This window comes from Dermacentor silvarum, chromosome 8 (genome assembly GCF_013339745.2).
Source record: "Dermacentor silvarum isolate Dsil-2018 chromosome 8, BIME_Dsil_1.4, whole genome shotgun sequence".
NCBI lineage: Eukaryota > Metazoa > Arthropoda > Arachnida > Ixodida > Ixodidae > Dermacentor > Dermacentor silvarum.
Window position 1 is genome coordinate 90,087,889 of NC_051161.1, and position 23,637 is coordinate 90,111,525.

The 23,637-nt window shown below is 47.8% G+C and overlaps 1 protein-coding gene across 1 annotated transcript in view; it reads left to right on the plus strand.

Moving 5' to 3' along the window:
- The window catches only part of LOC119461560 (uncharacterized), a 35,556-nt gene extending 14,728 nt beyond the window's left edge, over positions 1-20,828 (plus strand). Inside the window, exons 3-4 of the mRNA XM_049672911.1 lie at positions 18,654-19,031; positions 20,603-20,828. Of these exons, the coding sequence (XP_049528868.1) occupies positions 18,654-19,031; positions 20,603-20,828 (604 nt within the window). The remainder of the gene's footprint in view (positions 1-18,653; positions 19,032-20,602) is intronic.
- The last annotated feature ends 2,809 nt before the right edge of the window (positions 20,829-23,637 follow it).

The window sequence follows — 23,637 nt, forward strand, 5'->3', positions numbered from 1 at the left end:
CCGGCACGTCATCGATGGATCGTGACAGCTGCCGACCACCTCACACGGTACGCAGAGACCGCGCCTCTATGCTCTAGTTCGGCCTCAGACGTTGCCGACTTCTTTCTGGATGCCAATGTGCAGCGTCACAGTGCACCTCGTGTACTGTTGAGTGATCGCGGCAAGACTTTCATGTCACAAATGATCGAAGAAGTACTCAGAGCTTGTGATACAGTTCATAAGACAACATCCGCATACCACTCTCAAACAAATGGCTTAACAGAGCGATTTCATCGCACGCTAACAGATACGATATCAATGTATACCGGGCCAAGCCACGACAACTGGGACAAACTTTTACCGTTGGTGACGTTTGCTCACAACACTGCTATCCAACGAACTACAGGGTACTCACCTTTCTACCTCGTTTACGGCCGTTCGCCGACATTCACCATCGACGCCGCTTTTTTAACTGCCCCAACTAACACCTCGGCCAGTATACCAGAACAGTTCGTCTCGCGATTTGACGAATGTCGTAACCGTGCTCGCTTCAACACAGAAGTCAGTCAACTAGACCGCAAGCAACGTTACGACATCTCGCGTCGAGACGTCTCCTTTCGTCCTGGAGATGAAGTGCTCCTTTGGACGCCCATTCGTACACCCGGTTTGTGTGAGAAGTTTGAATCGCGCTTCCTTGGCCCCTACATTATTAATGAACAAACATCCCCAGTGAACTATCGCGTTACTCCCGTCGAGGTTTCTTCCGACCACCGTTATCGTGGTTCGGAGATCGTTCACGTTTCTCGTCTAAAACGATTCGTTTGGCACCTCCCTCTTGGCTAAGTCGCGGCCTGGCTCGCCGCTTGCAGGCGCGGGGAAATTAGTGTGAGCATTATTGATATGCTTCATATTCTCATCTGTACATTCTCATTAGCACCGTTTTAGGGCGTAGTGGTGGGCATCTCGCTCGAGAGAATAAAGAAGAGTTTGACTGCCTAAACCTTGTTTTACAATATATATGTACTATGGGAACTGCCACCCTTGTCCGCGAAATCGAGACTAGTGCTAGAAGAGAAGAGACCGAGGAACGCGTTAGCGGTGTTGCGAGCAACCCTGATTTCCTTTTTTTTAGGTTTTTCTCTGTCCCCCTTCCCTTTAATCATTAACCGCCAGCTTCTTGGCCAATCCCCCGTAGTGAATAAGCGCCACAAATGAGGAACAAGCACGTAAGTAAGCTGGACACTGCCGGCCAGGACTGAGACCTGCGGTTAGGACTGAGGGGCCGCGCTCTCTCCGACGATATATACGTATATATGTAGCATGCATTTTTTCCTCCCAACATGTTCTTTAGTTTACTAAACCTCTTCCCTTGTTGGCTAGAGACTAGAGCCTGTGAAAAGGCTCACAAAAGGCAATGATTGAAAACTGCGTAGTCATTCGGAGTAGCTCATTGGTACTGCGAACGTGGGGCCGCGAATGGCCCATTCGTAATTGCGAACACTTGCCTAAGCCGTCTCATCGTAGCGATTTTCCAAAATTCCGATGTAGGCCCAATAGCATTAGCTGGGCCACTACACTTCCTTTAAAAGAAAACTTTCCCGCAAGCCGCAACATAGGTTATGCATGTAATGGTCCTGCATTTCGCATCCAGCAGCGTGTTATTATTTGGCCATATAAATTGGCCACGCAATGGCATGCCGCACCACCTGCGTGCACACCGCACTGGTTGTGGACTTTGCCGAGCGTTGAGCGCGTTATGCAGGCTGTTGCTAGTATGGCAGCGTGAGGTGGGAGGCCTAACCATCGCCACCAGCCGTGGCGAGAGCCTTCTATAAAAAGTTCAGTTCTGTAAACACACCTTGTGTGATTACACAATTGCCTAGATACACACAGCATGTGTGTAAACACATGTGTTGTATGAAATATCTAGGCTGAAACAAGCATTCCTAATTTCTGAAAGACATTACGCTATATTTGGACGACATTTAGTTAAGTAGCTATACTACAAGGCCCCCATTCACACACTGAACATTGCGTTATAAAGGGAGGGGCAGGGGGTTCAATTAGATTTTGGGAGGCAGGCGCCATCTCAGGATTCTCTTTTTCATTTTGTTGCCCTTCCGTTAACCTTATAGGCACCTGGGGCGCTATAACATAAAATGATTCCAAACTGTTTTGATTCCAAACTCCTGACGTCAAATTTACGTAACCACCAACGCAAGCACCGGGCGGTGACCCGCAGCGTTGTCTGAACAACCCAATGAAACACTCTCCTCGTTTATAGGAAGTCACCTTTGTTCGCTTTGAAAACCAATAACATTGTCTACACTCAGCGGTTTTTCTTATCTAATTGACTGACAAGAGGCGAGGAGCACACTCTTGTGGAGACGGTTTCGATGGGGCCGAGCCAGCACAGTGAAAATAGATAACCGCATGAAGAGGGTGGTGCCGGCTGCTCCGATTGGTCCGCTTCGCCTTACTTAGCTTGCGGTGGCTAGTCGATAATCGCGGCGGCGTGCAGCGGAAGCATAAGAATGCCCCTAAAACGGATTCTCAGCGAGGAAGAGTTGGCAGAGCGATGTCGTATACGTGCCGAAAGGGCTGGATAACGTTTTACTGCCACGCAAAAAGGTTTATCATGCGCAAATAAATACATGCTCACCGGCAGGTGCGAGTAGCGAGGGCCTGAGCGATTGGCGGGCAGCCATCTTCTACTCCTTTCGGAACGGGGCAGTCTGTAGCTATTCATAAAAATTTTCAGTTTTGTTGGGCATATTAATGCATTTTTTTCCGCGTACACGTCACTTTGACGTGGTGAGTTTTCGTGGTTTTGTGACGTCACGTGACAGACAGGCGAAGTGGGCGTAGCCAAAAAACATTGGACCAATAGCAGATGGCTAATGGTGAAAAGGCGTCGAATCAGGAATGATTATTTTTCTTTTGTGCGGTTTAATCATGCATAATCAGTGTGTACGTGTTATATTAGACGGGGAGCTAACGCGGTTTTCGTGACGTCGCGTGACAGACACGCGAAGTTGGGAGTTGCCCGAAAATGTATTGACCAATCGTGGAGGCTGATTGCAAAAATTGGAATCAAAACAGTTTGGAATCATTTTACGTTATAGCGCCCCTGTACATCTTTTCTGTCTGAACTAAGCCTCAAACTTCAAGAAAGTAATTGCATAACGCTAGAGGTTTCCGCCTACTTCACAGTTTTATCATTTGCCCATCTGTCATTCATCGCCAGACATTCGTAGTAGATGCTATTTTACTTTTCTTCTGGTACACTACACACTTACCGCGACCAGCTACGCATCTTTTTTTTTAAATTTCCGCTTATGTAGAGATCATGTACGACGACGAAAACGTTGTAGGGCGCACGTACGCGCTCGAGTGAGCGTGCCAGAAATCCAGACGAGCAGGAAGAAGGCGGTGACACATTGCAACGAAGCGCAATAACTGTAATAGCGACTGATGCTTCCTCGTGTGAAGAGAAGGCAGGCGTGGGAATATACTCACCATCCCTCGATTGGTCTTTTTCACTTCGCCTGCCAGATTACACACCAGTTTTTCAGGCCGAACTTCTGGCAATAATTCTTGCATTGAGAAAGTTACCGCTATATGTTACAAAAGTTATTATTGTCACAGATTCACTTTCTGTATGCAGCGCGCTTAACGCGTCTACAAATTTGACAGCTTTAAACACGTTTTATACATTAGCTCCTCCCCACTTAAAGTTAGTTCATTTAGTATAGGTACCAGGCCACCGAGACATCCAACTTAATGAAATAGCTGATTCTTTAGCACGAGCTTCTTTAAAGGGTCCGGCGATATCTGTGCTGCCGGGAACTGCGTATATCACTGCAGCCAGATATAGGCAGTTTTCTTTGACTGAAGACAAGAAAAGCCTCGCACTAGCAAAATCAACAGACTTAATTTATACATCTAAATTATTCTTGGAATCGACAGTGGTGTCCCAACCGGCAATTCGAAGTAACATTTACAAGAATGCGTTGCCGTATTCCACAACTAAATTTTTACTTGCACAGATGTGGTCTGGCGGCATCACCATTATGCTACCTCTGCAATGAACCAGAATCTATCGATCACTTTTTATTATCATGTCGGCGGTTTTCTAATGATCGACAACGATGTTTAGAAATCCCACTTCGTAATCTAGGACTGCTGTTAAGCAGTTCAGTTTTACTCTCACTTGGAGCCACGGTGTTAGGATATGGCCACGGGAATGTTTGCCGAGCCATTTATAATTTTCTATGTGACACAAAAAGATTGCTTTATTAATATTTTCCCATTTTTATGTGATTGCTTTATTTATCCTTCAATAAATTATAGATTTAGCAAATTCAGAAAGTAAAGTCACAAAACCACAATTATTATTATTATTATTATTATTATTATTATTATTATTATTATTATTATTATTATTATTATTATTATTATTATACAAAATCTACGTATTTGCTTTGCTGTATTTAATTTATTTTTAAATTCATATTACTATTCCTATTCAGGCAAGGCTGACTAACTTAGTATAGACTACTTAATTCTTTTATTATTGCTTTATTTCTCATTTTCAATTAGTCATTTATTTTCATTCTTATACTTATGTATTTATAAATTAATTTATTTTAAATTTCAATCACAATACCACCCGGTTCGTGGCCTATCCCCCTCAGTGGGTTGTGCCAAGTGTTGAGGCATCATCATCATCATCATTATCAGCAGCAACCGCCTTTAGTCCGCACTCCCTGACCTCTCGACTCTGAGCCATGATAGCGACTTCTAAGATCCGAAGACCGCCACCCCTGATGGACTCCGAGAGGCGAAGGCTTCGTCGAGTCTCCTTCGTCGAGTCCAGCACTGAGGACGCCACTGAGTGCACGGGCTGGATTACTTCCGAGCCGGCTGTCCGGCAGGCAGAAGAGGAACCGCGGCCAGCACTGCGGCCTCAAGACGCCAGGTACGACTTCCGGTGCGGCCGCGACAACGTTGAACGCGAGCCCAACATCGCGCCTGCGGCTACGTCGGCGTCGCATCTATGCCAAGGGTCACAGCCCCCACATGCGAGGGTGGTCCCGGAAGGCCCAGCGATGCCGACCAATTCCCACGGGCCGTCGTTGGGCAAGGCTCGCGTTGACATTTTCGACGCCGTGCCCAAGGCGTACGAGCTGCAAAACGGGGAGAGAGACGAACGTGACAGCCCGGAGCAGTCCTGGCTGCAGAGTTTCGGCATCGGGGTGCTGGTGGCCACGCTGGTTGCCGCTGTGATCACCCTGGCGCTGACCGCTGACAGGCCGGAGGCGGTGTATCGCAAAGAAGCTTCGGCGTTTCCGCGTGAGGTGGAACAGATTACCGCGCCGATTGGCAACAGGATTGCCGCATCAATTGAGGCGAAAGAAGCTGCGGCCAGGATCAGAACTAAAGTGGCAACCAGGCTTCGTGACGTCACAACAGAGTCGACGTCGTCCCCGGAGAAGACAGAGACGAGGCCGCCACCTGTTCACCGGCAGGGAATCGAAAACCAAACGGTAAGCACTAATAATAGGTAGTCTATTTTATTGCGATAGTAATTATATGGACGCTCAAGGCGCATTTCCACCGTCGTCGTCGCCGTGATGTTCCGTTTAAAGTCCAACTGCGATGGCACCGTGGCGTGTGCCATATGCTGTAAGTGCGGGTGAAAACGTGCGAGGGTGAGCCTAGGATGGTGGCTTGACCTCGCACCCGCAAGAGAGGAAGGCGGGGAGGAAGCACGCGGTCTTCCACGGCGTGCAAGGCGCCAGGGGAGGGGGAGGGAGCGTGCTCCTCAGGCAACAGCTGCGTATGACGCAGCTGAGCGCGGCCGTGCAAGCCCTACCTTGAAACACATCTGCCATGAGTAGAGGCAGCCTCGCCTGGCCGCGCGTCCGCGCGCGACCTATCTTGAAACCGATCTGCGATGAGTACAGAGTCAAGATGCGCCGCGGGCTGATAGTTTCGTGTGCGCTGTGTTCTCGCCGGTTAGTTCGCGTTGAAGCGAGAGGCGGCACGAAGGTCAATTCACTCGCTGCTGCAGTCGCTCTTCCTCACGTCATCGTTTTTACAGCGAGTGTCCGCGCTCATCGAATGAGATGCGTTTCTGTTTGCCTGTCAGCGTGTGACACCATGCTTGGTAATTTAGTTAGTAAGAGAATGCTTACGAGTTTGCATGGCTGATAAAACTACTATCTTTACTTCGTATAGTTGTCTACTAATTTGCTGTAGGAATCGTTGCATCGCCTTTCCGGCGAAACTGCGACATTTTAAGGCAGCCTTCACTTCGTTTGCAGGATTTACAGCATAACGCACTGTGCTGAAAAACAGGCCATTAGAAAATTTTCAATGCGGAAAACACGAACTACACGCTGAAACGAAACTGAGATATTGTCGCAGCGCTCCACAAATAAGTCGCCATTGATTGGTGACTCATATCTTGTAAGCCGCTTTCGGTCGCTTGCCGGTGCTCGGTTAGGAGCCGCTAGCGCAACCTGTTGGTGTTAAAGTGCTTCACACGCGGCCCGCAGGTCTTTCCACAACCAGAAATATTTAGTACACTGTACTCACGCTACGCAATGTGAAAAATCTGATATTGGCTTATATTTCCTCATTTCTGATTTATTTTAAGTGTACCAGCCGCTTTTTTGCTGATCACCGTGGGCCTCACATTCAGGCAGCCCTTGCATGAACTAAACAGTGCCAATGTGCGGGGCTGGGTTTACAAGCACTTCACCGAAGCGATAACACACGCGAACTATGGTTTTTAATGTTTACAATGATGCTTTTATTAGCTATATATTTATTCATTTGTTTGTTTATTTATTTATTCGTTACATCTTTTCCTCATTGTACAGTATCTATCCTCTGTTCCTTCAACCCCACCCCCACTGCTGTCAGGTGTCAGCATATGTAGCTCAACAGTGACCGTGCGTCACTATGCTTTATCGCTTATGGCTAGGGGTGGCATTCACTAAATCTTATTCATTTCTGACTGGAATGGCCGACAACGCTCTTTGCAATGCCTGTCTTTGCGAGGAGACGCTAGAACACATTCTATGCGACTGTCCTGAATATAATGTTCAGAGACAGTCCCTGGCGTCCGTTCTAGCGCACCTTGACAACAGACCAATGTCAGTTGAAGTGATTCTTACATGTCGTAGACAGAAGACATCGCATCTGAAGGCGACGAAGGGATTACTTCGGTTTTTAAAAGAAACGGGCTTGGACAAGCGGCTGTGACAGTGATGTCACGTACCACGCAAGAGTGACGAACTGTGATTGACGATGTGTGTGCTGTGCTGTGTGCTCTCTCTCTCCTCCCCATCTTTCATTCCCCCTCATCCCGCTCCCATGTGTAGGGTAGCAAACCGGTTGTGCTGAACTGGTTAACCTCCCTGCTTTTCTTTCTCCACTCTTGCCTTCCTTCCTTCCATGCGATAAGCACTCAAGAGTATTGTCCTTGCTTTCCTTTTCTTCATGCTCTTTAAAAAAAGCCGGCAGATCCCACACCCTGTGGGAATCGATGTTATGCGAAGCAGTGTGGGGGGAGCATACCAAGTTAACGAAACGACCAAGAGGGTACCAAGACGTAGGCGGCTCTTTCATGATCTGCATGACGCGCATGTCATGGCATTCATGTCATGAGTCCTCAGGAGTCCCTTTAGCTACACCTAAGAGACCTTAAGGCGAAAGCCTTAGTCATGCTCATGACTATGACTTCGACCCTCAACCTTTAGCCCTTTCCTTTACTTAGTACCACATCCGAACCCATTCCATTTGTTTTGAGTACTAATCTTTTTTCGCTGAGTCGTCATTTTTGGTCATGGTCATGACTATGACTTCTACCACAATCCTTTAGTGTTTATTCCACTTAGTGCCCACGTCCGAAGCAATTTCAGTGGTTTTTTAATATTAATCTTTTTTCGCTGAGTCATTGTCATTTTGCTGACTCATGGTCATGACTATGACTTCTACCACCATCCTTTAGAGTTTCCTTTACTTAGTACCCCCGTCAGAACCCATTTCAGTGGCTTGTGAGTGTTAATTCTTTTTCGCTGAATCATTGTCATTTATGCTGAATCATGCTCATGACTACGATTTCTACCATCATCCTTTAGTGTTTCCTTCACTTAGTACCCACGTCCGAACCAATTTCAGAGGTTCTGAGTGTTAATCTTTCTTGCTGTGTCATTGTCGTGACCTACATGACACGCATGTGATGACATTAATGTCATGACATATCATTTATGTTCGTCATGTACTCTTGTCATTGTATGCCAATTTTGGTACATATTAAGTTAACGAAGCGACCATGAGAGCACAAAGACGTAGGCGGCTAGATAGATAGACAGATACTGTCAAAGTAGGAAATGTTCGCCAAGAAATGCTTCGCATTTAAAATATGCAGCCGATTACTACCATACTACCCGCAGAATGACCGGAAAAGGCAAAAAGCCGCTCTAAAAGCGCAGCTATCGTGAACTGTTTGTTACCGCATTCCACGCATGCAGAGGCCCGCGGACCGTAGATGCGGCCGCCGCTTCTACACGTACTGTGAGCACGGGAGACGCGAGGCCTACTACAGCGGCCCGTCTCGCTCGTGCGCCTGGAGCGAGCGAGACCGCGTGCACGTCTGCAACCGCGGCGCCAACAGGTTCCCCAACCTGGGCACTTGTCTGGACAGCTGCGCCCGGGACCCACCACGCGATCGCTGCTTCGAGAGCGTCCTCTTCACCGAGTGCTCGCGGTGAGATACCGCGTTTAACATCCACGAAGTAAATGCTCAGGCTACGTGTGGCATGTGGGTGGCTATAAATAGGAGTGAAGGGTGCGGCGGCCGACCCCCTTTTATTTCGTCCTGCAATAAGTACTTTATGCAAAATGCAAATTACGGTGACGATACGTCGAGTATACACTTTGCGTGATTTAAACGAACAGCCCACTGAACATTGTCTCCGAAGCCTGTATTTCCATGCGAGGGCAGCAGAACGAAAGAAATGCTGGCTCTCCCGTAATCGAGAGTAGATGTAAGCATAAAATTACTACCATATGGCGTCTTCTGCTGCCTGTGGTGCCGCCGCCTTCAACCGCCTTTCTTCTCCTAACATTGCAGCGCGCTCAGCGTCTGTCGCTACTTTTATTGCGATAGCAATTATATGGACACTCCAAGCGCATTCCTGCCGTCGCCGTCGTCGTCGCAGTGAGGTTGCATATAAAGTCCAACTGCGATAAACTCGTCGCCGCGCGCCGTATGCTGCATGTACGAGTGAAAGCGCGCGAGTGTCATCGAGTGTGATCTATTCATGTTTGCTTGAGCGCGCTGACACCATGCTTGTTAATTCAGTTAGTAAGCGAATGTTTCCAATTTTATGCAGCCCATAAAACTACTATCCTTATTCCCTATACTCTACTAGTAAATTTGCTATCGCAATTGGTGCTTCGCCTTTCGGGCGAAACTGCGACTTTTAGGGGCGAAGCACCTTAGGGCCGAGCCTTGTCCCTCGTAGTTGTCCGTTATCCGTAGCTCTGGTTTGCATGTGTACTGTGTATACCAGAGCATGTAAGTACATGTGTACATGTGTACTGCACACATGTACAGTATATATATATATATATATATATATATATATATATATATATATATTGTAAGGAAGAAGAAGTGCCGGTTAGTCAGGTGCATCTCCGGTGTATGAACTACGACGAAAGTGCCGGTCGGTCAGGCGCATCACCAGCGCTTTTACGCACGGGGCTTGTCCTGACTGCTCGCAGGGTTCTGACTGCCGCACCGAGTTCGACCTCTCAATCTTCTCAATAAACACCTTGACAATATATATATATATATATATATATATATATATGTGTGTGTGTGTGTGTGTGTGTGTGTGTGTGTGTGTGTGTGTGTGTGTGTGTGTGTGTGTGTGTGTGTGTGTGTGTGTGTGTGTGTGTGTGTGTGTGTGTACATATGTATATGTAAGCCAAGCTCCGGCTTCTGGAGGACGCTTCCGGCGTTTTGCCCGAATGATACCCCGGTGCCTCGCCCACTCATCATCATTCACTTCATGGATATGCGGTGTTTTTTTTTTCTTTTTGTCGCGGACCGCTCACGACTCACGCAGCTGCTGGCGTTAAAAAAGAGCACGGACAATCTATCTGCCTTTTGGACGTCGCTATTGGAAATGACCAATAAAACTTCAGCGTACTAGAAGTTACAGCTTACGTTATATTGTGAACAAACATCTGGAAGAAATCAGAAGCAATATTTTTTGTAACTTGTTTGGAGAGTAACTAGCGTATGTAATACTGTCCTGTACAAAGGGTTGGGGTAAAAGACCCTATTTTCTTAACTTTTGACTGGTTGCCCGGATGATCTCGTTTTGTTCTCGCAACGATGCGCAGGTGTTCTCGTTTGAGTGCCCGGATAACGGCTCGGGCTTTTGGCTCAAGGTCACTTGAAGGTCGCCGACAACGGGAGCTAAAAGCATTTCATGACTAAAATGTGCGTCCATTTTGCTCGTGTGGCCCTGACTGGTCGTGCCAGGTGACGAGATAAACGCCAACAGTGGGCGACCGCCGAGAAGGCCCATAAGTAGAAATTGTGTTTGGACTCGTAGGACAAAGATCAGAAGAAACAAGTAAAAAGATGGATCGTTCAGTCTCACAACTTCGGATAAAACGAGTTTCATGATGGGGAATTGATTGAGGAATTATAGGAATCAATCCGTCGACGACAATTCAGTTTGCGAAGCATGAACACCCAACAGAGCTCTTGCGATGCAATGTTTGTGCCTGTTTAGAGAGAACCAAAATAACGGCAATTGGTGTGGCGGTGTAGAGAGCCATGTTTCAGTCAATAAAGTAATGTCACCGAAACTAAAAATTCAAAATGGTGTCCCCCAGGGGTTCATATTAGGTCCACTACTGTTTAACCTATATAATAATGATCTTGCTCTAATACCATTTTCCCCAAAATTAATAATATGTACGCCGATGATACTAATGTGTTTTTTTGCGGCCAGATCGATGGCAGAATTGCAAAGTTCAGTTAATACGTATTTAGATCGGCTATCAAATTTGTTACACATCAATAAGCTACAGTTAAATGTCAACAAAACTAAGTAGATATTATTTGCCCCAATTAACAAACCGCGTCAATATAAAATTACACTTATGTTCCGTGGGGCTAACTTGGAACAGGTACAAGCTCACAAGTTTCGTGGGGTGTGGTTTAGAGAGGACCTATCCTGGAATACCCATGTTATTAACCTTACAACAGAGCTTAGCAAAATTACGGGTTGTTTCTTTAAAATAAGTGACATTATACCTGTTTGGTTAAAGAGAGTGCTATATTATTCATTATTTTATTCTAGGCTTTCGTATTGTATATTAGTATGGGGCACTACATATACGCAGAATTACAATACTTATTATATTACAAAAGAGAGTGCTGAGATTTTTCGAAAATTATCACGGAAGGCCACAACACTTGAGAACAGAGCCTTTGTTTATAAAACATGACCTACTAAAGGCCTCCCAAATTTACTATTATAAGTTATTACAATATATAAAAGATAATAAACTTTCTGATGTTCACGGGTCACAATCGCAAAATTAGTATCCACTACGTAGGAAAGCTTTTCGAGTTACGCGGACGAGAACCAATTATGGCAGACAACATGTAACTTATCAAATCTCGGCCTTGCTGAATCGTCTGGGATCTACGGAGTACAATATGCTTACTAAGAAATCTTTCAAGGTCTTGTTAATTGAAAATGAAATCGAATATAACTGATTATTTTCACTTCCTATTATATATCTAATGCGTGCTGTAATTACTACATGTTAATTTTTGTTGCTTGCTACCTGTGATATTTTATATATGTTCTTCATGCTTCTTAAACATCTAACACCGTACAATCTTACTTAGTATTGATTCCGCCCTGGTTATCATGTTGACAATTTGTGATGTATCTTTATGTTTATATTGAGTGTATGTTACATAATACCAATGTCTCACATGTCACGAAGTAGCGAATAATTGCAATTCTAGTGTTTATTTATCACGTAATCTGTTAGTTGACAATGCTGTCTCCTTTGTTACAATATCTCAAAACGACGTTGTTGTATTTACTTTTGTGCTACATGAAAGCTCTCGCTGTTGTCAAATTTTTTCAACGGAGCAGGAGTCTCTGTCAGGCCTCGATGCCTTTTGCTCCTGTCACCGTTTCTGTAAAGCTACAGAAAAAAAATAAAGACTTTGTCTTTGCCTTGTCAAATCGGCAGCCATCACCGTGAGGGAAAAATCAGTTGTGCCGGTGGAAAACGGGCCAGATGGCAACCCTATATTACGCTCATGTTCGAAAGTTTCGCAATTTGGCTAAGCGCAAGAAATTGTGGAATGAAAGGTTAGTCGGAAACACAACCGAACCACAAAGATAATTGAAACAAGCTGTCATGTGCTATGAATCCAAGTCACATTGTAGAAAGAGCCATGTACTATGGATGATTTTCTAACGAGTGCAGAGCTATAAAACTCAATGCACGTTGGGACACGCAGCGCAGGAATAATAACGCGATGGCGCATCTGATTGGCTCACGCCAGCTGATAATTGCACTCCTGCGCCACATTATTGCGAGTCGCATTGCCCGTACGTGTTCAACACGATCTTATAGTGTAGTCAGTATCGCAGTTCTTACGCACCTTGAGATGGCCGTTCTTGTAACAAACAGAGTACCGATATAAGAAGAGCAGCGACGCGCACAGGTAATCGATCGATTCACAATGCATTGAAAATGCAAGTCGCTGTGTCCGATGATACGCGGTAATTGCGGTCAAACAGCGTAGAAGGTATATGTGCGCATGGTAGCGAAGGAGCCATCGAAGCCCATGCGTCCTGCAATGGCGGCTTGTGGAGGTACGAAATGACCGCTATCGTTTGGAATGGCGTACCATTTTCATCACCTCTCTAGCGGCCGGTGTCGGCGACGCTGGGGTGAAAAAATGAAAAACGTCGAAGCGCCCTCTGAACAGTTCAGGGTGCCCACAGACCAGAATACTTCACTTTCGCACCCGCGTCTACCATCTACATCTACATTTCGCGGGGCCAACTTCTCGGCAAAAATAAAATGGCATTTACCGTTCGAGGCTTGCAGCGCCAAGTACTCCACTGTGCCAGCTCACATCACATCTCTATGACATCGCATATACTCCGTACACAACAATAGAAATGAAGAATAGTAAGCGAGAACATGCGCCACAACATCGCGTCACAATCTAACGTGCATACTCCCATCTATATTTATAGACCTCAGTCTATAACCGCACACATTACACTGGTGAGCCTTGACAGTTTTTCATGAATTCAGAGCAATTGTTTCACCAAAATTTTGAATGAAGTAGCATATCCATGCGTCATAAGTACCAACACACATCTTTTATTTCCGTGTTAAGATAAAATCAACATTGCATTGAAACGATTCACAAAAGCCGCACTTTCTTCTTCACTAACACAGCACGCGTGACATCAGTAGTTTTCTCTCGGGTATGGAAGACATAGGTAAAACGTAATATTCAGTGAAAAGGCCGCTGAAAAATAATGTTATTAATCAAATATTATAAGGTTAACAGCATATACATAGCCATTACTTTTTATAGGTACGCATAAGATAGTGTTGACGACATTGCAGTCTTAAATACAGTAATATAATCTCGGCATATCTCAGCACGCATCGCCACGAGCAAAATTGGAAAGCCTGCACAGTTTCGTATTCATAATTATTCGTGGATGGCAGCCTGTGACTTCACATTTTCATATTCCAATGGCATGCATTGTCTGCACTTTTTCAAACGTTTCCATTGGAGAGGTATTGGATGCATAATTTTCAGCAACTAGTGCTTTGCCCCGAGAGATGTGTAGTCACGCTTCAATCGCACGACCATAATTGATGTCGCTGCCCCTTGGCTTGTAACCCTATTTCAGCCTCGCCTTCGCGAACATGTGAATTGACCTTTCAGCATACGCCGGACTCGCGCGCGGAGCGATGGGAGACGGCTTGGTCGCTACACGAAGCGTCATCGAGAAGAGAAGCGGGAGCTGAGTGAAATAGACTCGGGACACGTGTGAACTTAGCGCAGATGTGCACGCGGATGTACATCAGACCATGCAGCACTTGTAGGTGGCAGCCATCTCACCTTGCTGGCTGCGGGAACTGGTAGAATTGAGCGACCACGATAACGCCCAGCATGTCCTTATCGCTTGCTTGTCGCCAGTGTTCGCTCGTCATGGCTTTGTGCTTTGTCGTCGACAGCTCCGTCTGCGCGGGCCACGTCGGTGGATAGCGATGGTGTTTGAGATTAATTGGGCCTGCTCTAAACGCGGGTGCGAAAGTGAAGGATTCTGGTCTGTGGGCACGCTGAACTGTTCAGAGGCGCTCAGAGGCGTTCAGAGAAAAAAATGAAAAACGACGTATTTTCATTTTTTCACCCCAGCGTCGCCGACACCGGCCGCTAGAGAGGTGATGAAAATAAAGCCCCTATATTTATAAAAGTAGCGCCATCCACTTCCCTCCTCCTCCGTTCCACTATCGCGCTCGGCGCGACCAGCGCGATCGAGGCGCGATATCGACAGTGGCGCCGCCTGCGTCGGGCCTGCCGTGGCAGACGACAGCTAACGCGCTACCAGAGGAAATCCGAGGAAAACTTCGATCGCGCCCTGCGGAGACGTTTTTGAGGCGCGATTTTGCTTCGTTAGTCAGTAACTGGTCTTAATAATGCCGTTTTGGAAGTAGCAACGCGACGATGCGAGACGGCGCAAATATCAAGTGTGCAACAAGCGTTTGCGCACGCCGGATGGTAAACAAAAAAAAGCCTTTTGCCCTCGCCTTGTCGGTTGCGGCAACTTAAGGCGCAGCAGCATGCCACCACAACGAAGTTCTTGTCCCTAACACGTTTGATCCGTTTGTGCGTACAGCACTTTCGTCGCACAGGCCCGAGAATGGCAGTCGGAGCGCGCTGGAAAGAAAAAAATATACAAAAGCGCGACGCGAACTTCCACGTGACACGGATTGGCCAATGGGGGAGCGGAGGAGGCTGGGGCGACAGGATGCGGCTAAGAGAGGGCGAGGAGGAAGCGCCAGGGTGAGCGCGGTGGCGGCAAGATCTAAGAATGGCGCTACTTTTATAAATATAGGGGTTTTAGATGAAAATGGTACACCATTCGAAACGATAGCGGTCATTTCGTCGCTCGTCTGAGCGTTATGTCCTGCGCATGCGCACTTTCGAGGCTTTCACAAGCCGTACACTCTTGTCCCGTGATAAGCGATCGAAATTGTCACGGCGAATGTATGCAGCGTCCATGCAGTTTTGCTTCCACCACTCGTTAGGTTGTGTGTTCTGGCGCTGCTGTCTACTCTGCAATAAAGTCTCTGCAAAGCTTTAGCGCAGGGTGCCTATAAGCCTTAAGATAGAGAGGGGGCGAATTGCAGCAACTTTATCCAACGCCGCCCGCATGCAGGGTTCTAACCTTTAGAAAGTTGGGCGGGAAAGTGAACGCGTTGTGCGAAAACCTCATCGATAGGCTGACTATGTCGTCCGTACTACTTTCGCGCGCCGGTACAAAAGCGCCCACTATATATATAGACTTTATTTTTTTTACTCATTTGAATTACGATTCTTGAGATTCTTGAGACTCATGCGTGCTTTGTTTGGACGAGGAGAACCTTTGGCCACCCACTGCGATGACTGCACTTTCGTTTCAACATGATAGCCATAAACCCATGCACATATATCGCCTGTTATAATGTTCGTAAGAAAGGTTTCATCGTCATTGGCAGCGGCGAGCATTTCCTGGCTGATTTCAACACGGGTCTGCTTCTCTTCGTCATTCAACAAACGCGGCACAAATTTTGCACTGACACGACGCATCCCAAGTTTGTCACTAAAAATTTCGTGACATGATCCTACGCTGATACCCACTTTGTCAGCGACCTCGAACAGTTAAACGGCGATTTCCACGAATCGCAGTTCGAACTCTCTTGACGTGGTCATCATCTGTGGATGTGGAAGGTCGTCCAGGCTTGGGATCGTCACCGACCGACATCTTCCATCTTCAAAACGCTTTAACCAATCATAGCACTGCGTGCGACTCATAAACTGAAATGTCTCTGTGGCAGTTTTCCCAAGTTTGTAGCAGAACTTCACACACACACGCTGTTCTTCCAATTCCTTCATTGTCACTTTGGCACCAATCCGAAGAACAGCTTATTCATGTGCTCACTTCAGCGGCTGTAGCTCGCCAACTAACGGTCAGAGCGAAACGCGGCAAATGGCAGTTTGTTGTCTAAACCTGTCGCTACATGCGCTTGATGGACGGACGGACGGACGGACGGACGGACGGACGGACGGACGGACGGACGGATGGATGGATGGATGGATGGATGGATGGATGAGGATGGATGGATGGATTCCTTTAAATCGGGCGATGGCATGCGCCACCTAGCCATGACTATTAATATATTTTGTACTTTGTGGTGGATGAAATTTCACCCCTGCCTTGATTTTAGCCACCAATCAGATAACCTCCGTTTTGTTATTTCTACCCGCCTAAAGTCTATTTTGCCTTCACTGTCCCTAAACCCCAATGCTTTGAAAAAATCCGCCCCGTTGCTTTGCACTGTAGGGTTAAGCCCTTTACAGAAATGTATGAGGTGTTCAGCCGTTTCCTCTTCTTCTCCACACGCACCGCACAACGTGACTATACCTTGGTACTTGACTCGTTACATCTTAGTCCGCAATCTCCCGTCCTGGGTTCAAACAACAAAGAGCTTCCCCTAGTATTATCATAGATATTTTCTTTGGCAATTTCTTGTTTGAAAGTTCTGTATGTTCTCAGTGATGATTTCGTCTGCATCCCTGTTTTCCACAGACCCCTCTCTGTTTCTTTAACCTTTTTCTTAACCGCTGTTTCCTGGTTTGCACCCCTCCTGCAGTCCAAATATTTGATTGACAATTTTCTGGTCGGCTTCCTCCATCTTGTGTCAACATTCCTCATGTACAAATAACTGAAAACTCTCCTTGCCCACCACTTTTCTACCTTTTCTCTCAATCGCTCCTCAAATTCTATCTTGCTGCTGGCTTCCCTGCCCTCAAATGACGTCCATCCCGTGTCACCCTGTACCCCCTGATTTGGCGTATTTCCGTGTGCTCCCAGAGCAAGTCTACCTACCCCTCGCTGCTTAACTTCTAACCTTGCTCGAACCTCTGATCTCATGCACAGGACCGCATTGCCGAAAGTCAAACTAGGGACCATCACCCTTTTCCAAATCCCTCTCACCACTTCGTACCTATTGTAATTCCACAGGGCCATATTTTTCATCACAGCTGCATTTTTGCTACCTTTAGCCGTACCCACAGCGCGCTCCCTCTGCCGGTTGGTGCGCTATTTCAAAAGGTCGATTTGTTTTTTAACACACCTCGCACAAACGCTTTGCTCGATGCCTCTGCAACTACATACATCCGTGCAAGCTTTCTTAATAAGTGCAGCAAGACACTCACTGAAAGAAACGGGATTAACGGGGTTCGCAAGGGGTAGAATGGAATAGCACATATTCCTCTATGAAATGGTAACATTCAGCAAGCCAACTTCTTGCTTACGCACTGTTCCAGATGCGCCGGAACGGTCATTGCGCTGCGTCGGCCACGTGAACTTCATATCTTGCTCGCGCCGTATAACCTGCGTAGCTCTTCACCAATGAAGGTGACGGCCGAAACGGTACCGGGCGCGTAGGTGCTTGTTAGCGTAGCTATTCAGCGTATTTGCTTGGTCGCGGAAGGAACGCTCGCGGATAGCGATGCTTCTGCCAACAACGACTCCTTCAGCCGCACCGTTTACCGAGCAGTAGATGGCTCTGTCACCACGCGCATGATTGAGTGGAATAGCGTGACGACGCCGGTTTGGTTTAGGATGGATGGATGGATGGATGGATGGATGTAAAACTTTAATGAACGTCCTGAGGTGCGCGACTCAGCGCGCAGCGGGCCGCTCCCACGTTGGGACAGTCAGGCCATGCCCGACCGCCGCATCGTGGGCCCTCTGGATAGCCCATATAGTTGCGCCCCGGCATCGGGGCACTTGATAGCGGAGAGCCACTTGTCCTCATTTATTTGTTCCCTGCCTCGTAACGAGGGGCAACGCCAGAGCATATGGTCTAAGCGAGCGAAGTCATTGCAGTACCTGCAAGAACTACTGGCATAAGTGTCGGGATAAAGCTTGTGTAATAAAGTCGGGCTGGGATACGAGCCTGTTTGCAATAATGTGAGGGTCAATGCCTGCGCTCTATTTAACTTCTTGTGAGGAAGGGGAAAGCCTCTCCTGCCGAGATAAAAGTGCTGCGTAATTTCATTGTATGTTGTCGGTTGATCTCTGTTCTCCACCACTCCTGGCCGGCCGGGGAGTTGGTTTAGGAGAAAAAAAAAGTTACTTTATTGGCACAGATGAGCTTTCTCTTGCCTCGAAGGCACCGGCGGACGAACGGTATGGACACCAGTCCATGTTTCGTCCACGGCATGCTGTTTAGACTTGTCAGACGCTCATGCAGCTTACTATCATGCTTACGCTAAATTCACTCTCGGCCGGTGACTGCAGGCGAGACGTGGTCGAAGAGTGGTGGTTCTTCGACGGTGCTCGCTGCATCCTGTGGAACTTCCCGCTGGGCGACTGCCCGTCTTCCCGTGGTGGCCGGGCGTTCAGGTCCCGCGTCCAGTGCTCCAGGATGTGCCTGGGCTCGCGCCGTGGTCTAGAAGGTGCCTCGGCGCTTCAACGCAGCCGCTGTCGCGCCCCGGTCGCTGTCACGTGTGACATGCGTCACATCCGGTTCCCGTACTTCGCGGACATGAATGCCCATGGCAGCGCGCGGTGCGTCAGGGCATCGAAGCCCGCCCTGATGAGTCGGCTTTGCCTCGTCGGGTCGAATAGGTTCGACTCACTCTCGACCTGCAGCCAGGTGTGCGGGAGTTCACCACAGTATACGTTTCGTGAATCCTTAGCGTCAATTTTTTCTGAACGACAGCGTTAACGGGACTTTGTAAATAAACGAAGCGTGATGCTTTCTTTGTTTAAAACTGTAGCTTGGTGCGCGTGAATGATGGCTCGTCGGGGTCGGGTCGAATAAGTTCAACTCGATCTTAGCCTGCAACCGGACTTGAGGGAGTTCAACGCGGGTCGCAGCGACGATATTCAGCGCCAATCGAGGGTGACGGAACGTGAGTGTTCATATGGCCCTGGAAAACAAATGAGACGCTATTCCTTTTCAGTTTTACCTACAGCCTAGTGCGTTCCTTTTGCGAATTAGTTTCTATATTACAGGTGTAAGTGCCTACCAAATATTGCCACAGAATTTTATCATTGCCTCATTCGACTAATAGATGCACGGCAAATAAATTCACATTTGTCATGCGGGCTTCGTACTATGCGAGTGCTCGCAGCCAGTGGGCTTCCAGATTAGAACAGTCGATAGATGCCACAAAATCTCCAAGTTCAAAACTCCCTATCGCAATGGTGCCGAGAGCGTGACTGAGGAGCTTGATAGCGAACAGCAGTTAAAGCATGCATGGCCGCAGTTTATCCACGTTATTTGCAATGGTGATTTTCGTTGACATCCGCGCTGTGTTTATTCACATGTTCGCTGATGACCGAATTGATGGGTGTTTTTCCCCATAACTATGAATGCACTATAACCCCTTGCGCGGTTCATATTATAGCGATAGCTGCTATGGGCTCACTCCCAATTTTGAAGTTTTCCGGTGTCTGTCACTGGTATCACAAAATGCATTTCCAGCATTTTATGAAGAATTCGAATTCCAGACCCACAGATCGTGTGTCAAAGATTCTACCTCACTGCATCTCCAAACTTCAGATAAGCAGATCGCGAGTCGACGATTATAACTCTCGGCCACTCCACCGATGCCACAGCAAAGAGCACTGTGCCTGCCCTCTTCTGCCCTCGTTAAAGCGATTGGCTGATGTCATTCTCTCCTGTTTGTCTATAAACAAGCGCCTAGGTGAAAGAATATAAATGATGCCACTGACAAGAAGCGAAAGACTCCTTAGAAAAGATGAAAAAGAAGGATCGTTGTCTCCACTTCTATTTACGGAGCAAGAAATCTTTCCAGCAGTTCGTGTGGTCACATTCTGTTGTACTGTCCCCTAAGAACGAAGCTGATTCGCTAGATATTATCACGATGAACTCGAAGCACGCTTTTCGTCGCAATGATCTGTTTCTACGAGATTCAAACGTCCGATCGTAAGAATTTGTAGTAGTTACGGAATTATCTGATGTCATAACTGCACGTCAATCGGCTCCTGGCCCAGACCCTATTACAGTTGGTTAAACTATTCTTTAACTCATTTCCGGATGAACTTTTGAATATAGTCAACTGCTCTTAGCTGCATTGAAGACATTGGCACGAAATCCTCGCCTGACCTTACCCACGAACCCGAACCTTTTGGACGTTCTCGTTGACAATGTTCCTGTGTGCACGTTGATCGACACCGGGGCGCATGTGTCCATTATGAGTGCTGCTCTTCGCCGTCAGCTCAAGAAAGTTCTGTCGCCTGCCCCGAACCGAGCTGTACGAGTCGCCGACGGAGGAACTGTCGCTATTGTTGGCATGTGCTCTGCCCGACTCACCATTGCTGAGAGACACACCATCGTTCACTTCATCATCGAGCATTGCCCTCACGAACTCAATCTCGGTCAGGATTTCCTCGGCAGTCATTCTGCCCTCATTCACTGAATTCAGCCGGCTCACTTCACTTTGACTTGCCTCCTCTCGCCGACCCTGTCGACCCACCTCCAAGTGATTTAAGATGCATGCATTTCATTCCCCTACCACCTAATTCTGTGACACACACGTCGACTTGTTTTCCACACCAGCTGTACCTGACGGCAATTACATGGTCGCACCAATTTCGGCCCTTATGCTTACACATGGCGTTATCGTGCCGCGCACTGTGCTGACAATTACTGGCAACCGCACCTTCCTTCCCCGTGTCAATTTCGCGCTAACCGCGCGAGTCCTGCCACAGAGGATCTCCTTGGCTGTAATTAGTGCTATGCAGGATGATCGCGTCGAGTCCTTCACAGTCGAAGATTGTTACAGCTCAGCCCATACCGCGACGTCATCCCACGGCAGTGGCGTCGACATTGAGAAGATGGTTTCCTCTGAACACCTGCTCAAGCTGAAGCCCTCTGTCACGTTCTTGAAGGCTATCGCGACGTTTTTGAGTGTGACAATCGACCCTTAGGTCACACGTCTGTCGTGACCCATCGCATAAATACTGGCGATGCGAACCCTGTTCACCGACGCCCATATCGCGTTTCCGCGTCGGAACGAGCAGTCATCCAGCAGGAAGTAACAAAGATGCTTGAAAAGGACGTGATTGAGACTTCCTATAGTCCCTGGGCTTCTCCCGTCGTCCTTGTCAAAAAGAAGAAAGGAACATGGCGCTTTTATGTAGATTATCAGCACGTAAACAAAATAACAAAAAAGGACGTTTACTCTTTGCCACGTATTGATGACGCTCTAGACTGCCTGTATATGCCACCTTTTTAACACGAAAGTGTTTTATGCCGGGGTCCACCAAGACTTCACTGACGTATTTCCGTCACGGAAATACGTCATAGAACATAATACAAAGAAAGAAACCAAAAGAAAAAGTTCCACAAACATGCAAAATTTGGAAATCGAACCCACGACCTCTCGGTCCGCGACAATAGATCGCCGAGCGTTTAACCCATTGCGCCACAAACGCATTTGCAGAGCTACACAGACGCGCCTTATATATCTTAAGCCCAGACCACACGTACGCTTGCAAACGCGCGCGAGCTCGCGTCCGCGCGCCCACGCATGCGCCGACGGCGCGGCACGGCTCGTACGCGTCGAAACGCGGCGCGATCTCGCTGATCAGCTCCTCTCAGTTATCGCGCGCCTGGGCTGCCTCGCGTCAGCGCGCCTGGCTACGCAGCGACGGCGCGGTACATTCAACTCTCAGTTAAGCAGAATTATAGCATGCAAGAAAGTGTTTCTTCTTCACTTTTTGTGCTGATCTAACAGCTCCAAAAAGATAACAATTACGTTTATAAATATCGAAGCACTTTGTAGCACTGCCAACAACGAAATACGAAGTGGCGTCTGCCAAGGTGTAAACAAGTGAGGCCAGTGAGCGCGCGCTGTCGCGCGTATTTGTGGATGGAAACCGCCATTCCTCGCTAGGCGCGGCAACCGCAAGGCGCGTAGACGCGAGCTTCCGCGCGTCCGCAGGCGTACGTGTGGTCCGGGCTTAACACTCCTCCGTGTACCCGCGCTCTTGCTCGGGGCGGTGCCGCCGCCTACGAGCAGAAAAGAGAAGTACTGCATTATGACACTAACGCTCACCGACAGTGAACGCTTCGGTGGTCTCAGCACTACGACGCCTCGAAGGGACGCTGGCATCAAGAAGCACTACCAACGCCACCTAGGTGGCGTTCACCGTACTCAGCACAGCGGAGCGTGGCCTCCGCAATTAGCTCTGAAAATTTTTCTGAAGTTGATCGCGGAGGCTGCAATTACGACGCGCTGTACGCGCTGATTTGACTCGGTGACGATTCAGTTACGTGCTTTCTCTTGCGCGTTGTATTAGTGTGTCAGTTACGTGCTTCGTCTTTCGCGTTGTGCTAGCGTGTGCAGCGTAGTGCAGCTTCCATATGCACGACGGTTGCTCATGGTCATCGACGTTGGTAGTCGTGATGGAGGAGACGTGCCACCAGGCGTCAGCGTGGGTGCATCAACGCCTAAGGGCGCTTTAGCCACAAAACACCAATAGACATTATATATCAATGTGCAATAAACATTACACTACTTCTGTGAAGACACGTTTCACTTTCGTGTTCTATACCGATTCCTATATAAGAGGGATCAACCACATTTTTTTCTTCTATCGACCTGCGGTCCGGCTATTGGCAGATTGCCGTCGACGACATGAACCGATAGAAGACTGCATTTGTTACCGCTGACGGTCTTTATCAGTTCAAGGTGATGCCTTTCGCTCTCTGTAACGCGCCGGCCACCTTCGAACGAATGATTGACTCTTTGCTTCAGGCGTTCAATTGGTCCACCTGTTTGTGCTATCTGGACGATGTCATCTTTTTCTCGCCCACATTCGACACGCATCTCGATCGTCTTTCAGCGATTCTTGACGTGCTCCGCCGGGCAGGTCTCCACTAGCACTCGTCAAAATGTCACTTGGCTCGCCACCAAATCACCGTCCTTGGATACCTCGTGGATGCCAGAGGCGTGCGACCTGATCCGGACAAACTTCGTGCCGTCACGAACTTTCCTGTTCCGCAGTCTACAAAGGACGTTCGTAGTTTCGTAGGGCTGTGCTCTTATTTCCGGTGCTTTGTAAAGGATTTTGCGACCATTGCACGTCCCTTTACCGACCTCTTGAAGAAAGACGTCCCGTTTAATTTCTTGGGGTCCTGACCAGGAGGAGGAGGAGGAATGAACGTTTATTGCTAGAAACAGCGAGAAAGTGTTCTTTCTTCGCCCTAGGTGGGCGGCTCTCGCAGTCCAGAAAGCTGTTGGCTAAT